Below are 20,578 nucleotides of genomic sequence, written 5' to 3'. Positions count from 1 at the left end.
AGTCACAATCATTCCCTTTGGTAGCCTTATGCATGGAAATTTTAGGTCTTAGGACTGCCGCATCAGATGCGATCTCCTTTGCTCGTTTTCACATGCGACCTCTTCAGCTCTGTATGCTGAACCAATGGTGCAGGGATTACTCAAAGATATCTCAATTAATATCTTTAAACCGATTATACGACACTCTCTGACATGGTGGACAGATCACCATCGTTTAGTTCAGGGGGCTTCTTTGTTCTTCCGACCTGGACTATAATCTCAACAGATGCAAGTCTTACAGGTTGGGGAGCTGTGTGGGGGTATCTGACGGCACAAAGGGTTTGGGAATCTCAGGAGGTGAGATTTCCGATCAATATTTTGGAACTCCGCGCAATTTCAGAGCTCTTCAGTCTTGGCCTCTTCTGAAGAGAGAGTTGTTCATTTGTTTTCAGATAGACAATGTCACAACTGTGGCATACATCAATCATCAAGGAGGGACTCACAGTCCTCTGGCTATGAAAGAAGTATCTCGAATTTTGGTTTGGGCGGAATCCAGCTCCTGTCTAATCTCTGCGGTTCATATCCCAGGTATGGACAATTGGAAAGCGGATTATCTCAGTCGCCAAACGTTGCACCTGGGCGAATGGTCTTCACTCAGAGGTATTTCCTCAGAGTGTTCAAATGTGGGAACTCCCAGAAATAGATCTGATGGCTTCTCATCTAAACAAGAAACTTCCCTGGTATCTGTCCGGATCCAGGGATCCTCGGGCGGAGGCAGTGGATGCATTATCTCTTCCTTACAAGTGTCATCCTGCCTATATCTTTCCGCCTCTAGTTCTTCTTCCAAGGGTATTCTCCAATATTCTAAAGGAATGCTCGTTTGTCCTGCTGGTAGCTCCAGCATGGCCTCACAGGTTTTGGTATGCGGATCTTGTCCGGATGGCCTCTTGCCAGCTGTGGACTCTTCCGTTAAGACCAGTCTTTCTGTCTCAAGGTTCTTTTTTCCATCAGGATCTCAAAACCTTAATTTTAAGGTGTGGAGTTTGAACGCTTGATTCTTGGTCAAAGAGGTTTCTCTGACTCTGTGATTGATACTATGTGACAGGCTCGTAAATCTGTATCTAGAGAGATATATTATAGAGTCTGGAAGACTTATATTTCTTCAGGATGGTTTAGATAAAGGTTTGTCCGCAAGTTTCTTGAAAGACAAATCTCTGCTCTTTCTGTTCTTTTTCACAGAAGGATTGCTAATCTTCCTGATATTCATTGTTTTGTACAAGCTTTGGTTCGTATAAAACCTGTCATTAAGTCAATTTCTCCTCCTTGGAGTTTGAATTTGGTTCTGGGGGCTCTTCAAGCTCCTCCTTTTGAACCCATGCATTCTTTGGTCATTATATTACTTTTTTGGAAAGTTTTGTTTCTTTTGGCCATCTCTTCTGCCAGAAGAGTCTCTGAATTATCTACTCTTTTTTGTGAGTCTCCTTTTCTGATTTTGCATCAGGATAAGGCGGTGCTGCGAACTTCTTTTGAATTTTTTACCTAAGGTTGTGAATTCTAACAACATTAGTAGAGAAATTGTGGTTCCTTCATTATGTCCTAATCCTATGAATTCTAAGGAGAAATCATTGCATTCTTTGGATGCTGTTAGAGCTTTGTAATATTATGTTGAAGCTATTAAGTCTTTCCGAAAGACTTCTAGTCTATTTGTCATCTTTTCCGGTTCTAGAAAAAACCAGAAAGCTTCTGCCATTTCTTTGGCATCTTGGTTGAAATCTTTATTTCATCATGCCTATGTTGAGTCGGGTAACACTCCGCCTCAAAGGATTACAGCTCATTCTACTAGGTTAGTTTCTACTTCCTGGGCGTTTAAGAATGAAGCTTCGGTTGATCAGATTTGCAAAACAGCAACTTGGTCCTCTTTGCATACTTTTACTAAATTCTACCATTTTGATGTGTTTTCTTCTTCTGAAGCAGTTTTTGGTAGAAACGTACTTCAGGCAGTGGTTTCAGTTTGAATCTTCTGCTTATGTTTTTTCATTAAAAATTTTATTCTGGGTGTGGATTATTTTCAGCAGGAATTGGCTGTCTTTATTTTATCCCTCCCTCTCTAGTGACTCTTGTGTGGAAAGATCCACATCTTGGGTAATCATTATCCCATACGTCACTAGCTCATGGACTCTTGCTAATTACATGAAAGAAAACATAATTTATGTAAGAACTTACCTGATAAATTCATTTCTTTCATATTAGCAAGAGTCCATGAGGCCCGCCCTTTTTTGTGGTGGTTTTGATTTTTTTGTATAAAGCACAATTATTCCAATTCCTTATTTTGTATGCTTTCGCACTTTTTTCTTATCACCCCACTTCTTGGCTATTCGTTAAACTGAATTGTGGGTGTGGTGAGGGGTGTATTTATAGGCATTTTAAGGTTTGGGAAACTTTGCCCCTCCTGGTAGGAATGTATATCCCATACGTCACTAGCTCATGGACTCTTGCTAATATGAAAGAAATGAATTTATCAGGTAAGTTCTTACATAAATTATGTTTTTTATCAAATATGCCTTAATTTCTCCCTTACATAAGGCCTTAAAGGTATAACTAAACTCAAATGTTTTCTTCCATGATTCAGACAATTTTAAGCAACTTTTTAATTTAATTATGCTATCAATTTTTCTTTGTTCTCTTGATATCTTTATTTAAAAAGCAGGAATGTAAAGCTTAGGAGCCGGCCCATTTTAGGTTTAGCACCCTCGATAGCTTTTGCTTTTTTGGTGACTACATTCAGCCAACCAATAAGCAAGCATAACCCAGGTTCTGAACCAAAAATGGGCTGGCTCCTACGCTTTACATTCCTGCTTTTTAAATAAAGATAGCAATAGAACAAAGAAACATTGATAATAGGAGTAAATAAGAAAGTTGCTTAAAATTGCATGCTCTATCTGAATCATGAAAGTAAAAAAATTGGGTTTAGTATCCGTTTAATGGTTTCCCAAAATGTTTTGGGAAAGTCTGCAGCATTAAAATGATAAAACTCCCTCCACTTATGGATCAGCCAATTTCTAAATCTAAATGTAGGGAAAACAGATTCCCAGCTTGTTTTTCTTTTAGAGGCTTATTTTTAAATGAAAAGCAATAACAGCGTGGTCTGAGATTATAATATCCTTGATATCATTATTAATCTCTGTTCCCAAAAGAGTATAATTAATCAGAAACATATCTATTCTTCAGAAAGCTATATTACTCTTAATAATGTCCAACCAAGAAAGTGGACAAACAAAGTAGGACGGGAGTCTGGTATTACCCAGGAATATGGGCCAAGATCTAGAAATTGCTTAAATCCGTAGAGAAAGCGAAAAGTAACAGATATGTTCAAGGATTACACCTCTTCCTGTTATCATTTGTTCAGCTTCTGTCTTGGCTATAGTTTTATTTATTTATATTTCTTTCATAAAGTGATGAGTCCACAAACCATTACTCCTGAGATTCAGCTCCTGGCCACTAGGAGGAGGCAAAATTCCAATAGCTCTAAGGGTCCTTCCCACTTATCTGGTATTCCAGCCTTATCATTGCCTCCACAGGAGGAAGGTGAAGAATTGAGGTGTTCTAGGTTCTTCGTTTAGAGGGGTCCACAGACTTATTTGAGGCCCATTTTCCCCTCAGCTGCTACTTCAGACAGAGGGGGAGATTGGATTATTGAGCAGTGACACAGTTACATCCAGTGACTAGTTAGTCACAAGCCTGCCACAGGAGTCGTGGAGACCGGTCCCTTAGACTCCTCCTGTTAGGTCATCAATATACTCCAAACACAGATCCTCCGCTGTTAGGTTTACAGTTTTCTACTGGAAGCAGTTATTTCTGCGGCTGGTATGCACTGTAGAGTGGGTGCATCTTAATGTAAGTGAAGACATTTTCATGCACTCACTCCGAGATTTATCATAGCCAGGGGACATACACATGTAACAGACTAATTCCACCTTTATTACTTAGATTTTTCAAACTTGGTCTAGTAATTATGGAAACTTTATTATGTGGCAATAGCTATTTTATTTACTATTTTAACATGTATTTACAGTAGAATAAGAAATCTGGTGACTGTCTTCATTTATTTTATTTGTCTGTGTATTTCAATGAGCATAGAAATTTGTCCCGACTACCTTACATTATCCTTAGAGCACTTGTTTTTAAACCTGTTCTCAGGCCTCCCCAACAGGCCAGATTTTCAGGATTACCATGAATTAGAGCAGGTAAAATAACCATGTTTAGTAATCAGCTGATTATTTCACTTGTGCTCCAGTTCAGCTTTGCAATTCCTGAATAGATCACATTCGGCATCCTAACAGTCTAATGCTGCTCTTGCCTCTAAAGAAATCTGTTCTCCCTCTGTTTCCTCAATACAAGGGAGTGTTTTAGATTTTGCTCCAGGATGTAAAGGTTTGTGCGCTCTGTAGTTGTGGTGGCTATACCTCCTCCAAGTATGTGCAAATGTTCTGTGTCTGAAAGCCATCCTAAAGTTACATTATCAGGTTCTTCTATATCATCAGAGATCAGAACTACTTAGGATGCCCTTATAGTTTCCGACGCAAACACCTCAGGTTGTTATCTGTAGGTGATTTTTTTTTTTTTTTATGCTAAGTATATGACTTTAGCAGCACTGACCAGAAGGCTTTATGATTTAAAAGTGAATGTAAATTTTGATGAACCAGGGGCATTTTTATTCATCAAACTTTACATTTCACTCGTTTTGTTAAAATACTGTACTTACCTTTTCTTCATGAAAGCTGCTCCAGGGCTTCCCCCGCCCGTCACAAGCCTCTTTCTACGTCAGAAATGACGATCCCGGCCTTCCTCCAATCACGGCGTTGCTTTAGGCAATGATTCCCCAGGGGGAAAGCCGTGATTGGAGGATGCCGGAATCGTCATTGCTGACATATGAAGAGGCTTGTGACGGGCTGGAGAAGCCCTGGAGCGGCTTTCAAGAGGGAAAGGTAAGTATTTTAACAAAACCAGTGAAATGTAACGTTTAATGAATGAAAGTGCCCCTGTTTTTAATTGGATTTTTAAAAACCAGGCACTCGTTCCACAAACTTTACATTCACTTTAAGCCATTGTCAGCAGACAGGGTCTCCAAAGATAGATTTTTATCTTTCCTTTTCAAGGAAGAATTTATTTAGACCTGGTTATTTCCACTATATATATATTTTAAGTAAACAACCCAAGTTATTCATCTAGGCCCATTTTGGTATATTTCATGCAACCATTTCCCTGCCAAATGCAATCAAATAAAAAAATAAATTGTACATTTTTTTTTTTTTAGAAACTTTGGGTTTCTCACAGAAATGATTTACTAATTGCTTGTGCAATCATGGCACATATGATTGTAAAAGCTTCTCTGGGATCCCCTTTGTTCAGAAATAGCAAACATATATGGTTTTGTCATTGCTTTTTGGTAATTAGAAGGCTGCTAATTGCAGCTGCACACCACACTTCTATTATTCCCTGCAGTGAAGGGGTTATTTAGGTAGCTTGTAAGGTTAAAGGGACAGTACACTGTAAAATTGTTTTTATATGAATGTATTTTCAATGACTTGTTATACCAGCTGCAGAGCATAAAATTTATGAGAAATTTAATTTTTCGGGTTTATTTTTGTATATGAAGTAGCTGGTTTTGTTCTTTTAAACCACAGTCTGTTGCAAAGGGTTGAGCTTCAGGTAATATCAGATCTCATTATGTTATCACTTTTATCTACACAGACTTGCTTCCTTATCTTATATTTCTCTAGAAATCCAAAGCTCAATACTTAGAGAGAACAATGGAAATTTATAATTTTATTACTTAACGATCATGCCCCCCATTGAGAGTGTAATCTATTCTGCTGGCTGTGTTTACTTAGGCTATTCAATAAAATATACTCCAGTATATAAACTTTCAGTATAGGTTGGGATACCACAGGCTAAATCAGCTATTTCAAATGCCAAAATAGGGGTAAAGGAGCTACTGGTAAACAATTTAAAACACTCCAGCAGGTAAAATGAATCATTGGGAACAATTTAAAGGGGAGACAATTTTTGGGTGAACTGTCCCTTTAATTTTAGCTTTAGTGTAGAGATTACCCTCCCACCTAACACTTCCCACCCCCTGATCCCTCCTAAACAGCTCTCCTTCCTCACCCCCCCCCCCCACACACACACACACACACACACACACACACACACACAGGTCACCCTATCTTATGTATTGGCAGACAGTCTGCCAATATGATAATTTAAACAATTTTTTTTTAATTTTATTAATTTTTTGTTTTGTTTTCGGCAATGTCGAATTCCCCCTACCCTCCGACCTCATTGATCCCTCTCAAACAGCTCCCTAACGTCCTCCCTCTAACTAGTGCCCGCCATCTTAGGTACTGGCAGCTGTCTCAGTACCTATAAAATGTTTGTTTTTTTTTTAAATGTTTTATTTTTCTGTAGTGGTCCCCCCCCTTTCCACCCCTCCCGCGATCATTATTTAGGGATCCCCCTTTTTTCTGTAGTGTAGCTCCCCATCTCTTTCCCTTTATTTTATTTTTTTCATCTAAACAGAATATTTACAACGTGCTGCAGGCATTTTTTTAATAAACTGTCTCAGACTTGTGCTGTGGTTTTCTCAGTCAAGCGAATACCACAATGGGAATTGGAAGACTCATCCAGTAATCTTACATTTTATCAGTTTTTAATTAAAAGGATATAAAAGTGCAAAAAGTGCATGCTCTATGTTTTTTTATCATTGCACTATTTCACCTGGATTAAACACATAGTTAAAGTGAGCTCTTGAGCAGCAATGCATTCCTTGGCGCTATCTGAAAACATCTGGTGAGCCAATGACAAGAATAGTGTGTAGCCACTAATCGCCAGGTATTTCCCAGTAGTATAGGATATGTACATATTATTTTTCAACCAAGGATACCAAGAGAACAAACTAAATTTGAAAATAGTAAATCTGAATCATGCATAATGTGCACGTTCCTATCACTTTTTTTACTCTAAAATATTTAACATTCAGTTAGGGATGTGCATGCACAATATCCCTTTAAATTAAAGGGACATTAAACACCTGATAAAAATTGCTGAAACCTACTTTTTCTTATTAAACAAAATAAAGTAATCACTGCTGCCTATTTTATCTGTTCCTCTTAGCCCAAACTTTTGAAGGAGATTGTTTTAAAATACAGTGTTGAGGCAGTGCTTGATTTCCTATGTAAGCTGCCATATTGTAGCGTGCGTTACAGGGCTCAGTAGTCACATGATACACACACCATATTATCTATGCATACACAGTACTTAGAGGAAGGAATCACATCTCTCTCTCCCTGCAGCGTGTGAGCTGCAGTGTCTGAAAAGTTATTTCTCAGTGAGGGTATAAATATATTTCATAATTTCCCTGTTAATGTATATAAAACATGTTATGCAGAAATTTAAATAAAATACTTATAACTACTGTGTTTATGTTTTTAACTCCCCCCACACACACAGGTTTTTTCTCTCCTCAAACTCTGTCCGTAAAGTTTTATGCTCAGTAAGCACTTACCAGAGCCGGTTCCTGTGTTATTATTGTAAAACTACTGACTGCTCTGGGAGGGAGGGGGATAGGGAGGAGGAAGCTCCCACGGACTGCATGCTGCATATCATTAGTTCAAAAGACTTCTTCTTTTCATGACCTCTCCTCCTGAATGTAAATCACTAAGGACTGACACCCAGCATAAGACGTTTAGCAAGGATCGTATGCATTAGCTAGCAGTGTGCTCACTAGATAGATAATGCATACGATCCTTGCTAAACGTCTTATGCTGGGTGTCAGTCCTTAGTGATTTACATTCAGGAGGAGAGGTCATGAAAAGAAGAAGTCTTTTGAACTAATGATATGCAGCATGCAGTCCGTGGGAGCTTCCTCCTCCCTATCCCCCTCCCTCCCAGAGCAGTCAGTAGTTTTACAATAATAACACAGGAACCGGCTCTGGTAAGTGCTTACTGAGCATAAAACTTTACGGACAGAGTTTGAGGAGAGAAAAAACCTGTGTGTGTGGGGGGAGTTAAAAACATAAACACAGTAGTTATAAGTATTTTATTTAAATTTCTGCATAACATGTTTTATATACATTAACAGGGAAATTATGAAATATATTTATACCCTCACTGAGAAATAACTTTTCAGACACTGCAGCTCACACGCTGCAGGGAGAGAGAGATGTGATTCCTTCCTCTAAGTACTGTGTATGCATAGATAATATGGTGTGTGTATCATGTGACTACTGAGCCCTGTAACGCACGCTACAATATGGCAGCTTACATAGGAAATCAAGCACTGCCTCAACACTGTATTTTAAAACAATCTCCTTCAAAAGTTTGGGCTAAGAGGAACAGATAAAATAGGCAGCAGTGATTACTTTATTTTGTTTAATAAGAAAAAGTAGGTTTTTGGGATTATTAGAAGTCAGGTGTTAAGGGTCCCTTTAAATATTTTACACTGTTGCCCCATTAAACCGGTTCTACAGCAGGTAGTATTAAAGGGACATAAAACACCAACATATTTCTTTAATGGTTCAGGTAGAAAATACAATTTTTAATAAATTTACAATTTATGTCTATTATCAAATTGTCTTCATTTTTGTTTTGTTATCCTTTGTTGAAAAGAAAGGATGTAAGCTCCTTCTCTGCAGCAATATATGGCAGCAGTTTTGCAACAATGCTGTACATTTGCAAGAGCACTAGATGGCAGCACTATTCCTGTCATGTAGTGCCCCAGGCATGTGCACACTACATATCTAGATATCTCTTCAACAAAGAATAACCTGAGAACAAAGCAAATTTAATAATAGAAGTCAATGGAAAACTTTTTTTAAAGTTGTATTTTCTATCTGAATAATGAAAGATTTTTTTTTTTTTTTTGGGGGGGGGGGGTTTATGTCCCTTTAAACTAAACTCACTTTGCAATATTACACCTGCTAGAACTAAATGTGTTCTCATTCTTGTCTGTGTTGGAGATGTTTGTCAGACGGGGTGTTTGTCAGATGATATAGCACAGTAAGATAAACTCTAATGTTACTGTTTCTCATAGAGTTTTAAGTAAAACAATTTAAGTAAATGGGAATATAAATGCTGTCACCTGGCTCCAAACTGCTCTCCAGCGGAGAAGTCTGTTCCACACTGAAACACCAGGTCATGGTGCGAAGGTCTCTGCAGAGGGACAGGGACCAGAGGCTTCTGAGAAGAGAAGGGGAAGTTCCAGCCTTGTCCCCCCAGCGGCTGCTCTGCAAACATTAGTATTCTGTCCGCCAGCGTCTCGATTGTGCTGTTACAAGAGCAAAAAAGGCGGAAAAATGCATGGGTTTCCTGCACCACAAAGCGAACTTCTAGGATTTCCAACCTAGGACGAAACACGCTGTCCTGGCTCAGTTGCTCTGACAGGTTAGGGAGCTGATAAAATTCTGCTTCTCTCTGCAGTTTCTCGTAATCACTGAAATCCGATGGCAGCGACAGCTGAGAAGTCCGCAGATAATCCAGGATGTAGCTGAAGAGAGTCCCATCTCTGTCTATAAAACAGTGTCCATTTACCATTCTGAACTCTCTATCGCTGCCATCTACCATGTGCGCAAATCTGGACTCTGGAAACCGCAGGAGGGTTGAAGAAAGAGTACTGAACTTCATGCCCCCCACGTTTAGGGTGACCACCTCTTGATTACTCATTTCTCTCAGGTGCAAAGAGAACTTTCTTTATAGACGAACACTAAAGTTACTAAGGTTGAGTGCAAGATACAGAGCTACCATTATGCCACTCTTATCTTTGCTAGGCAACTATACGCACAACAAAGCAGAGCTGTAAAGCTGTTTACAAGTTGCCTGGGCAGTTTACTGACATCAGTTCACTAACAAAGTAAAAGCTATTTTACATAAAACATTCACTACTCAAGACTATAAAGCCACAAAAATACTGAAACAGGTGTAGAGTTAATGGCATTTTTTGTTTTAACCCTTCATACAACCCACAGAATTGCCACTATTTGGAAAGTTCCAGGCATTAAAAAAAACCTAGGTTTAAAAGGGATATAAAAGTGCAACAAGGGGATGCTCTAACATTCTAAACTCATTACTGCACTAGTGCTTGTATATAACTATGTGCTCATCCCCTACAAAAGGATTACCACATTGTCAGAGAAGCAATACATTACTGGGCGCTATCTGAAAACATCTACTGAGCCAATGACAATAAGTATATGTGTGTGACCACCAATCACCAGCTAGCTCACAGAAGTGCACTATTGCGCCTAATCCTACCTAGGTATGCTTTGTAACAAAGAATACCAAGAGAACAAAGTGCATTTGATAGTAGAAGTAAATTGAAACATCTTAAAACTGCATGCTCTGTCTGAATCACGGAAGTTTAATTTTGCTTTTCACTTCCCTTTAAAGGACCAGTCAATACAGTAGATTTGCATAATCAGCAAATGCAAGATAACAAAACAATGTAATAGCACTTAGTCTGAACTTCAAATGAGTAGTAGAATTATTTTTCTGACAGTTTTAAGTTATGTCTTTTTCCACTCCCCCTGTACATGTGACAGTCATCAGCAAATCACAAATGCATACACATACCATGTGACAGCTATCAGTCAATAACAAATGCATACATACTTATTCTGTGAATTCTTGCACATGCTCAGTAGGAGCTGGTGACTCAAAGTTAAAATATAAAAACTGTGCACATTTTGTTAATGGAAGTAAATTGAAAAGTTGTTTAAAATGGCATGCTCTATCTGAAAAATGAAAGTTTAATTTTGACTTGAGGGTCCCTTTAAGCTTTTTTACATGGATGCATCATTATAAGTATAGTTCAAAACACAAACTGCAGTAAAAAAATAAATTACAAAATAAAAAACATCCTCCTTTTTATCAGATTAGCAATCTGTGCAAACTGCAACCTACTGAGGGCTCATCTATATCCATTTTAGCAAAGATAAAGAAATATAAATCAGTTGATGTTTTTCTAAATGTTTGTGATAGACCCCTATATCTCTGGTGCAGAGCACATATCTATTGTATTTATGCAACAGATGTGTAATTTATTTTACATATGTATACACCATCAAGTAGGAACACATCTGCCACTACATAATGTATAATGCACAAAGCTTTCATAATTGATACTAGAAAGTCATTTTCTATATTTTTGTTTCCTATAGGAACATATTGAGAATTTTTTATTTTTATTTTATAATCTAATATTTATTTTGCGTCACAATCACATTTATAGAGGACATTTTTCAAGTACAAATACTGGGCTAGAATTCAACTGTAGCACAATGTATTGCATGGGAGCATTATCTTTGCCTCACAAACACAATAAGGCACACTTTGTATTACAAGTGGATGATAAGAAACCTTTTTAGTGCACCCGATATTTATAATGCAAAGGCATTAGTGCTCTCACTGTGCTTGTAATATAAGTGGTCAGGTAAATATTGATCTCATGCACAATCCAAGATACAGCTTTAAAATGTTTGCATTGCCATCCTGAGTTGAGATATTGAGATTTCCATAAACATCTAAAAGTTGTCGTGCTCCATGACACAAAGATGGCCGCCGCGATTAAAATAACATTTAAAAACTGGGGGTTTTGTGATACCAATACATAGAGGTAATCACCCCAAAATAATGATCAAGCAACCAACTTGACAATTATTGAAATGGATTGACCCTGTTGATCTTTTTTGCTGCTTAAATGTAAAACACTAATGTAAGTCATATTTCATTGAGTGATGTATATATATTTTTTAGCAGGCCCAATAGATTCAAAATAGATTCAAAATATATAATATATATAATATTTATAATTGTGTGTAACAGTGTCTCTTACATACTCTACTGGAGTCATGCAAGTTTAAATTTGGCTTTTGCTATCCCTTTAAGCACAAACGACTTTGCACACATACACACATATATACACGCACGCACACACACATACATATATATATATATATATATATATGTTCATACAAACACATATGCATACATACAAATATGCGTACGTGCACACACACATATATACACATACATACATATATAAACATGCACATACATATATATAAAAATGTATATATACAGTATATACACACAAACACATTCCCCTTTGATCTCTTCCCAGTCCTGCTCCTTTTCATATACCATATCATCCCTTTACTTTTAAAAGTACTCTCACTCTCATAGTAAACTCACACTGCATTTTATTCTTTGTTGCCTAGGTCTACATAAGTGTTCCTGATACACTACAGACAGCTGATGCATTTTTTAGCTTAATACATACACAGGTCTCATCTGGGCCTTATTCTAAATACATTGCTACCGCAGCAGCGGGTTATTTGCGATCCTACAAGAGGTTATTTTTTCCACATAACATTTAGGCTCCTTTGGCCATTACAGTGATAGTATTCGTATGTTTATTACAACTACATCTGATCTGTTGATCCTTGCGTCTAGACACAGGGATGATTCTCTAGTAATGTACCATCAAGTTTAAACAGACATTCTTTTTCTATGGTGCTTGCTTTGATCTGTGGTTTGAAAATTCATGCTTGTTTGCTTACATTACCACTGACTTATACCAAGCCTTCATATGTCTATATATTTAACTCAATATATGTATTTACTATTGTCTAATATGATTGAGGTAATTTTAGATATTTGTATTGTATGTAGTTTTATGTTGGTTTTATGGGTATTAGGCCTTGTTTATGTGTTACCATGGTGATTGTGTTTTTGGCGCAATGTTCACTAATTATGTGATGGGTGGGGCTAGTGCTATATATTGCACACTTTGTTCACTTGCATTGTTGTCTGGTCTGAGCAAGGGGTCTGCGAACCCCGAAACATTACCGTAATAAAGACTTAAAAGGTTCTTTGAACTAAACCCAGCGAGTGCAGTCCCTTATTGGATAAAGACTGTGTACTTGATTGACTTTGCACCCTGGTCGATGACTCTACAGCATTGGGAGTGCAGACACACATGGTGGATATATATATATATATATATATATATATATATAAATGTATACTGTATATGTGTATGTATGTGTGTATATATACAAATGTATGTGTGGGCAAAAATGTTCTTTCCCCCCCCCCCCCACCCCACGCAATTTCGCTCTCCACCCCAACATCCCAAAAAACAACAAAATCAATTTTTTTATTTTTATTATTAGCCCAGCGGTGGATCATCCACTGCTGGGCTAATCATTTTAAAAAAATGAAATAAATTGCAATATGTGAAACTGGACCTAAGCAGTACTAATAAGTAAATAAATATATAATTTCCTCCACTGTGGATTCATTTAATATTCTTTTGAATGTGATTCTGGTGTGAGGTTTGCTGGTTAAAGAAATTTAGGGCAGCCAACAGGAGCAAAGCAAGGTAAAGACTGAGGAGGAAGCATGGAGGTGCAGACAAATATAAGTTTACTGACTGGAACAGCAGAACTACTATGGGAAGCTGTAAAATCTGAGACGGAGAGAAAATAAAAACTATAAAAATAAACCTTACATTAATGTGTGAAGTATCAGCATGACAATATACATCAGCCACAGCAGCACATGCCGCTTCTTTGCTAGGAACAAGTTCCCTCTCACCCTGCACTAGACAATGCTGTATGGGGAGGGGCGTGTGTGCACTCACTTATTCTTCCCACTGACACCTTTCTACAAAGCACTGTTCCCCTAACAAACTTCAGTTAGTTGATCTTAGGGCCACAGCAGAAAGAGCAGGGCTAAGGGGACCAGTAGACTGAATGCTGTCTGTCCAAGGCTGCATGGATACAGTGTGAGATGAGTCACACAGCCTCAAGACTGAAGAGAGCAGTGTATGCAGCTGCACAGATGCTCAAATTCTCACGTGCCTGCCGCTCCAGCTGCATGCGGTTACAGTCAGCCCTACCCAGAAACACTCCCCACAACCAGAGCAGTTACCTGGTAACAGTGGTAACCCCAGTCGGACCTTTTCTGATGCAGTGGAAATGGCTGGATGCCGAGTTAGGGCTTTGCATTCATTGCACCACAGTGCACATGTAAAACAGCACATGGCAATAGCTTGGCATGTCACATGACACCGGCACGGTCTGGCACAGTTTAAAAAAAAAAAATATATATATATATAAGCAAAGTACTTTTGACATGTCACATCAGCAGTCTGGTATGAACCATAAAAAAAAAGTGCTGGTATGGGTGTCTTACACGGTAAGTATATACTTTTATTATATAAGACACTCCGCTATGGATTGGGTATTTTTTAAGTAAAGTTGTTATATGCTGTTTGTATACATGCCTTGAGTCAGTAATTCAGTGCTCTTTTTTAGCGACTTTATTTTGGTGGCTAAATATTTGTCAAGGATTGTGGAGTCTGTGAAACATACAGGATTTTTTTGGAGCTAGTAATTTATTTATAAATTAGGATGCTAAGTATTATGTTAGTCTCATTGAATGTTGATAATCACATTTTTATGCAGTATAATAGAAGTATCCATAAGGCTTTATTAAGGTACACTATAGATTTCTGAGATTCTCTTTTCTAAAAAGACATGTTTGGAGGATCAATTTACCAAAGGGTTTCTTGATTCCTCAGACAAAGGTCACCTTTTTAGGTTTCCAGATAGGGATAGAGTCATGGACACTGAATGTAATAGTCTGTATTTGTAGCAATTTGAACAAGCATTTAATTTTGTTTTATAAATAAGAACCAACAATTTCCTCAAAAGTAGGTTTGTAACATAAAAGAAGCTTGATGAATTTGTTGTCAGTGCTTCATATTATGTATTACTATTTGCCCAATAAGTGACAGTTTATTAACTTCATAAACTGTATTACTTTCAGGGCATTTGATAATGCAAACAGTTCAAATTAAGCAGTAACGTAAAATATAGTATTCCTTAATTAGGCAGGTAAAGTTCATCAAATTAAGTAAGGATAACGATTAATAATAAAATAATTAGGTCTGACCTGAGAACACAGGAATTGTTACTTGTCCGTTTGTTATGAACAGCAGCGTGGTACTCAGAGGGAGAGCGGTTGCGGCTGCAGCTGATGACGTCACCGCTACTTGCTGTGCTGTGTATGAAGCTGCTTGAATCCTGTTACCTTGTAAATGCTTCAAGGTTTGATGTTGAGTTAGTTTGATTTCCTTATAGTATGAAATATCTTCCAGTGTTGAATTGAGTAGAAGAGCTGCTAGATGTAGGAATGAAAAATAAGAGATGTTATTAGTAACTCTTCAAATAAGAATTTATGAGGCTGTTGGAGAGTGAGGAAAACTCTCAGTGTAACGCTTGTGCTGTGAATCCTTTCTCAATTAACCAGCAATGTATGCTGGGGGGAAGTGCTTGATATAGGAGGCTCTTAAAGGGACAGATCATTAGCAAGCAGTAACCCTGACAGAGCCCCCCACAAAAAGAACCACAGCGAGGTTCAAGGCCTAGGACGATCAGGGTTACGTCTATGGAAGAGGGAAATCAGACGTGGAGCAGATATGTTCGAGGCAGGCTCCCAGGAATCATCCTCATGGCCAAAACCTTTCCAATGAACCAAATAGAAAAGATTCCCACGACGTAGTCTAGAATCCAGTATGCTATGAACCTCATACTGGCAATCAAGATTAGCAGAAGGTATTGGGTCTTCTGATGTAATATTTGTTATGGGTAGGTTGCAAGGTTTGATAAGAGACACATGGAAAGTTGGATGTATCTTAAAAGTTGATGGTAGTTGGAGTGTAACTGTTGTTGGACCATTTACCCTGACGATAGGGTAAGGACCCAAAAAGAGTTTACCTAGTTTCCTACAAGGATAAGGTATCTTGAGGTTCTTAGTGGAGAGCCATACTTGTTGTCCTACGGAATATTGAGGACTAGGTCTGTGGCGAAGATCGTAGTACCTGCGTTGTGATGCCTGTGCCTGAAGAATATGTTCACGAATTGAAGAAAAGTTAGCAGAAATGTCATTAACCAGATCATTCACCTGAGGACATGGGGTGTCAATCTTCGGAAGTAGTGTGAAATTTGGATGTAAACCATAATTTATAAAAAATGGTGATGTGCCAGTTGTAGAACTCTTATTATTATTATAGGCAAATTCTGCTAGGGGCAAGTAGGTGGCCCAAGAATCTTGTTGGTGAGAGCAGAAACAACGTAGGTATTGCTCTAGCCACTGGTTCACCCTCTCCGTCTGCCCATTCGTCTGAGGATGGTAAGCAGTGGTGAGTTTTTGTTCTATATGCAGAGCAGCACACAAATTTCTCCAGAACTTAGATGTGAATTGGGTTCCACGGTCACTAAGGATGGTTTTAGGTATTCCATGCAGTCTTACAATGTTTTGAATGAACAATTCACTGGTGAACTTGGAAGTGGGTAGGGAGGTAACCGGTATGAAATGTGCCATCTTTGAGAATAGATCGGTGACAACCATTATAGTGGTATATTTGTTAGAGACAGGTAAGTCCACGATAAAGTCCAGGGATACCGCCTCCCAGGGTACTTGAGGTACAGGTAAAGGCTGTAAAAGACCCACAGGGAGTTGTTTAGAAGGTTTGGAGGTTGCACATATAACACATTTAGAAATATATTCTTTGAGATCGAAGTTAAGAGTAGGCCACCAAAAAGATCTCTTAAGTAAATCCAAAGTTTTATCCCTTCCCATGTGTCCAGCAAGGGGGGACTCATGAACTGTTTTCAAGATTGAAGATCTAAGATTTGGAGGTATGTATAGCTTCCCGTCCTTATAGAGTAAGCCATCAGAATTGTAAGTAAGATCTGTATGAGGTACTGATGGATCAATAGCAGTAGCATCTTTTATCACTGTAGTTAGACTTGTTATAACTCCAATGATAGAGTCCTTAGGAACAATAGTAGTAGGAATGCATGGTATTATAGGTTTAGGACCTTGTCTAGAGAGGGCGTCAGCCTTGCCATTTTTTGTACCAGGCCTGTAGGTAATGATGTAATGGAAACGAGAGAAGTAAAGACTCCAGCGTAATTGTCTGGAGGATAGAGTTCGATTAGACTGAAGATATTGCAGATTTTTGTGGTCAGTATATATGACAGTTGGTTGTGTTGCACCCTCAAGCAAGTGCCTCCAGTGATTGAAGGAACACTTTATTGCAAGTAATTCTTTCTCGCCAACTGGATAATTTAACTCTGCTGGTTGCATCAATCTAGAGAAGAATGCGACCGGATGTAAGGGTTCTTTGAATGATTTCCTTTGAGAGAGGATTGCCCCTATTGCGAACTCAGAAGCGTCAACTTCCAGGATGAATTGCTTTTCTAAATCCGGGTATTGGAGAATGGGTGCTGTAGTGAATTTATTTTTTAAAAGGTCAAATACCTGTTGAGTATGGCTTGTCCACCTGAAAGGATGATTCAATTTGGTGAGTTCAGTAAGAGGTTTGGTAATAGCAGCAAATCCAGGAATGAATTTCCTATAATAATTTGAGAAGCCAAGGAAACGTTGAACATCTTTCTTACATTGAGGAGTTGGCCAATTATGAATGGCCTGAACCTTGTCATCTTGCATCTTGATTCCTTCAGGAGAGATGTTATAACCCAAAAAAGAGATATTATTTGATTCAAATATACATTTTTCTAGTTTAGCGTATAGGTTATTTTTTCGTAACCTAGTGAGAACCTCTCTAACATGCATTCTATGTTGATCTAAATTTTGTGAGTAAACTAGAATATCGTCCAAATAGACAACAACATATACATCCAAAATATCTCTGAAAAGATCATTGATTAAGCATTGGAATGTTGCTGGGGCATTGCACAGACCGAATGGCATCACTGTATATTCGAATAGCCCATATCTAGTCCGAAAAGCAGTGAGCCATTCGTCGCCAGCTCTCATTCGTATAAGATTATAGGCACCTCGAAGATCCAATTTAGTGAAAATTGAGGCCCCCCTTAATCTTTCAATTAATTCAGGGATTAAAGGTAGGGGGTACCTGTTTTTTCTGGTACGCCTGTTCAATTCCCTGTAATCAATAATTGGTCTTAACGTGCCATCTTTATTGGTAACAAAAAATATGCCTGCACCTGCAGGAGAGGTACTAGGTCTTATAAAACCTTTTCGGAGGTTCTCATCGATATAATTTTTAAGGTGTTCTAGTTCTGGTTTAGAAAGGGGGTAGATATGTCCATAGGGAATTGAAACTCCTGGGAGTAAATCAATAGGACAATCGTAATCCCTATGAGGGGGCAAACATTCAGCTTCTTTTTTATTAAAAACATCTGAGAAGTCTGCATATTGTTTGGGTAAAATATTATCCTCAACCTGTAGCATAATTAAATCTGATGATGTCTCACTATTTTGAGTGAGATGAGGAAAAGATAAACTGAGGTCATTCCAGTTTATAGTTGGTTTGTGTTTACAAAACCAATTTATACCAAGGATTACATTAAACATTGGTGAAGATATGACATCGAAAGTGAGTGTTTCTGTGATGTGTGTGCAAGATATTACCTGTAATGGTGTAGTTTGGTGTGTGACAGGACCTGATTTTAAAAAAGAGCCATCAATGACCTTCACAGAGACTGGAGTTTTCTTAGAGACCAGAGGTATTTTATTCTGTTTCACAAAAGAAAAATCAACAAAATTTCTACATGAACCGGTGTCCAGGATAGCTTCAGTTGTTATCCTGATTTGATCCCACTGTAAAATAATAGGGATAGTTAAATATGATGGTTTAATGGTTTTCATCAACAGGGATTCAGAGATGTTAGGCAACCTACCCTTCTTATTCCTAGCCAGAACTGGGCAGTCCTTTACTTCATGTGTAGGGCAGGCACAATACATGCACAAACTATGCAACTTCCTCCTAGTCTTTTCCTGAGAGGAGAGGGGACCCTTTATGAAGCCTATGTCCATAGGTTGTGGTGATTCCTTAGTTTGATAAACAGGTGTGGAGAGAAAGCTTTTTGTACCGCTAGCCTTTTCAGAGCGGCGTTCCCTAAGCCGTCTATCTATGTTAATAGTGAGAGAAAAGAAATCTTCCAATGAATCTGGAATACCTGTGCGTGAAAGTTCATCCTTTATATCCTCAGACAATCCTAAACGATATATTGAGTTTTAAGGGAGACCTCATTCCATCCCGAATCACGGGCAGAAATTTTAAATTGTGTGATGTAAGACTCCACTGGGTTCTTTTTTTGTTTTAAAGATCTAAGTAAGTTTTCAGCTGTGACCTGTTTGAAAGGGTCATCATATAATGCTGACATTTGATTAAAGAATTCATCTAGAGATCCCAGTATTGCATCATCATTTTAAAAAAAAGAGTCAACCCAAGCCCTAGGTTCCCCCCTCAAATATGATATCACAGTGAGCACTCTTGATCTTTCTGTGGGATAAGTACGTGGCTTTAATTGAAAAAGCAACAAGCAGGAGTTTTTAAACTCTCTGAATCTTGAACGGTCACCAGAGAATTTTTCTGGGGGGGAGACCATAGGTTCAGGGATAGAATCTGCACTTGCAGGTTTAGGTGCCAGAGTCTCTCTTAAACAGGCCTTCAAAGCCTGATTTTCCACTTGTAATTCATGGAAAGAACCTGATAGAGCTTCTAATCTGTCTGACAGGACTTGAACTTTATCACTTAAAAGATCTTGTTCCATAATTGCTGTTGAAAGTATATGTTTAGTATAGGATAATTCTGTGTACACAAACACTAAATCCTTTCTTCCTTATGGCTGGTTAATTCTGTAATAGTCTGTATTTGTAGCAATTTGAACAAGCATTTAATTTTGTTTTATAAATAAGAACCAACAATTTCCTCAAAAGTAGGTTTGTAACATAAAAGAAGCTTGATGAATTCGTTGTCAGTGCTTCATATTATGTATTACTATTTGCCCAATAAGTGACAGTTTATTAACTTCATAAACTGTATTACTTTCAGGGCATTTGATAATGCAAACAGTTCAAATTAAGCAGTAACGTAAAATATAGTATTCCTTAATTAGGCAGGTAAAGTTCATCAAATTAAGTAAGGATAACGATTAATAATAAAATAATTAGGTCTGACCTGAGAACACAGGAATTGTTACTTGTCCGTTTGTTATGAACAGCAGCGTGGTACTCAGAGGGAGAGCGGTTGCGGCTGCAGCTGATGACGTCACCGCTACTTGCTGTGCTGTGTATGAAGCTGCTTGAATCCTGTTACCTTGTAAATGCTTCAAGGTTTGATGTCGAGTTAGTTTGATTTCCTTATAGTATGAAATATCTTCCAGTGTTGAATTGAGTAGAAGAGCTGCTAGATGTAGGAATGAAAAATAAGAGATGTTATTAGTAACTCTTCAAATAAGAATTTATGAGGCTGTTGGAGAGTGAGGAAAACTCTCAGTGTAACGCTTGTGCTGTGAATCCTTTCTCAATTAACCAGCAATGAATGCTGGGGGGAAGTGCTTGATATAGGAGGCTCTTAAAGGGACAGATCATTAGCAAGCAGTAACCCTGACACTGAATCTAACAGAAAAGAAATGTTTGAGATTGGTTTCAGCTTGTCTAAACCTTCAGTCTTTATAATTCTCTTCAGTGGTTATGTGCATGG

General features: G+C 38.1%; 1 protein-coding gene across 1 annotated transcript in view; it reads right to left on the bottom strand.

Annotated features, from left to right (window-relative positions):
• KCNRG (potassium channel regulator) overlaps positions 1 to 9,793 on the bottom strand; it is a 69,643-nt gene extending 59,850 nt beyond the window's left edge. The window contains exon 1 of the mRNA XM_053705028.1: positions 9,119 to 9,793. Within this exon, the coding sequence (XP_053561003.1) occupies positions 9,119 to 9,699 (581 nt within the window). The 5' untranslated portion in view covers positions 9,700 to 9,793. The remainder of the gene's footprint in view (positions 1 to 9,118) is intronic.
• Between the last annotated feature and the right edge of the window lie 10,785 nt (positions 9,794 to 20,578).

The sequence above is a fragment of the Bombina bombina genome, chromosome 3 (assembly GCF_027579735.1).
Source record: "Bombina bombina isolate aBomBom1 chromosome 3, aBomBom1.pri, whole genome shotgun sequence".
NCBI lineage: Eukaryota > Metazoa > Chordata > Amphibia > Anura > Bombinatoridae > Bombina > Bombina bombina.
Note: the sequence above shows the minus strand (reverse complement) of the source record. Positions and strands in the feature narration are given on the sequence as shown.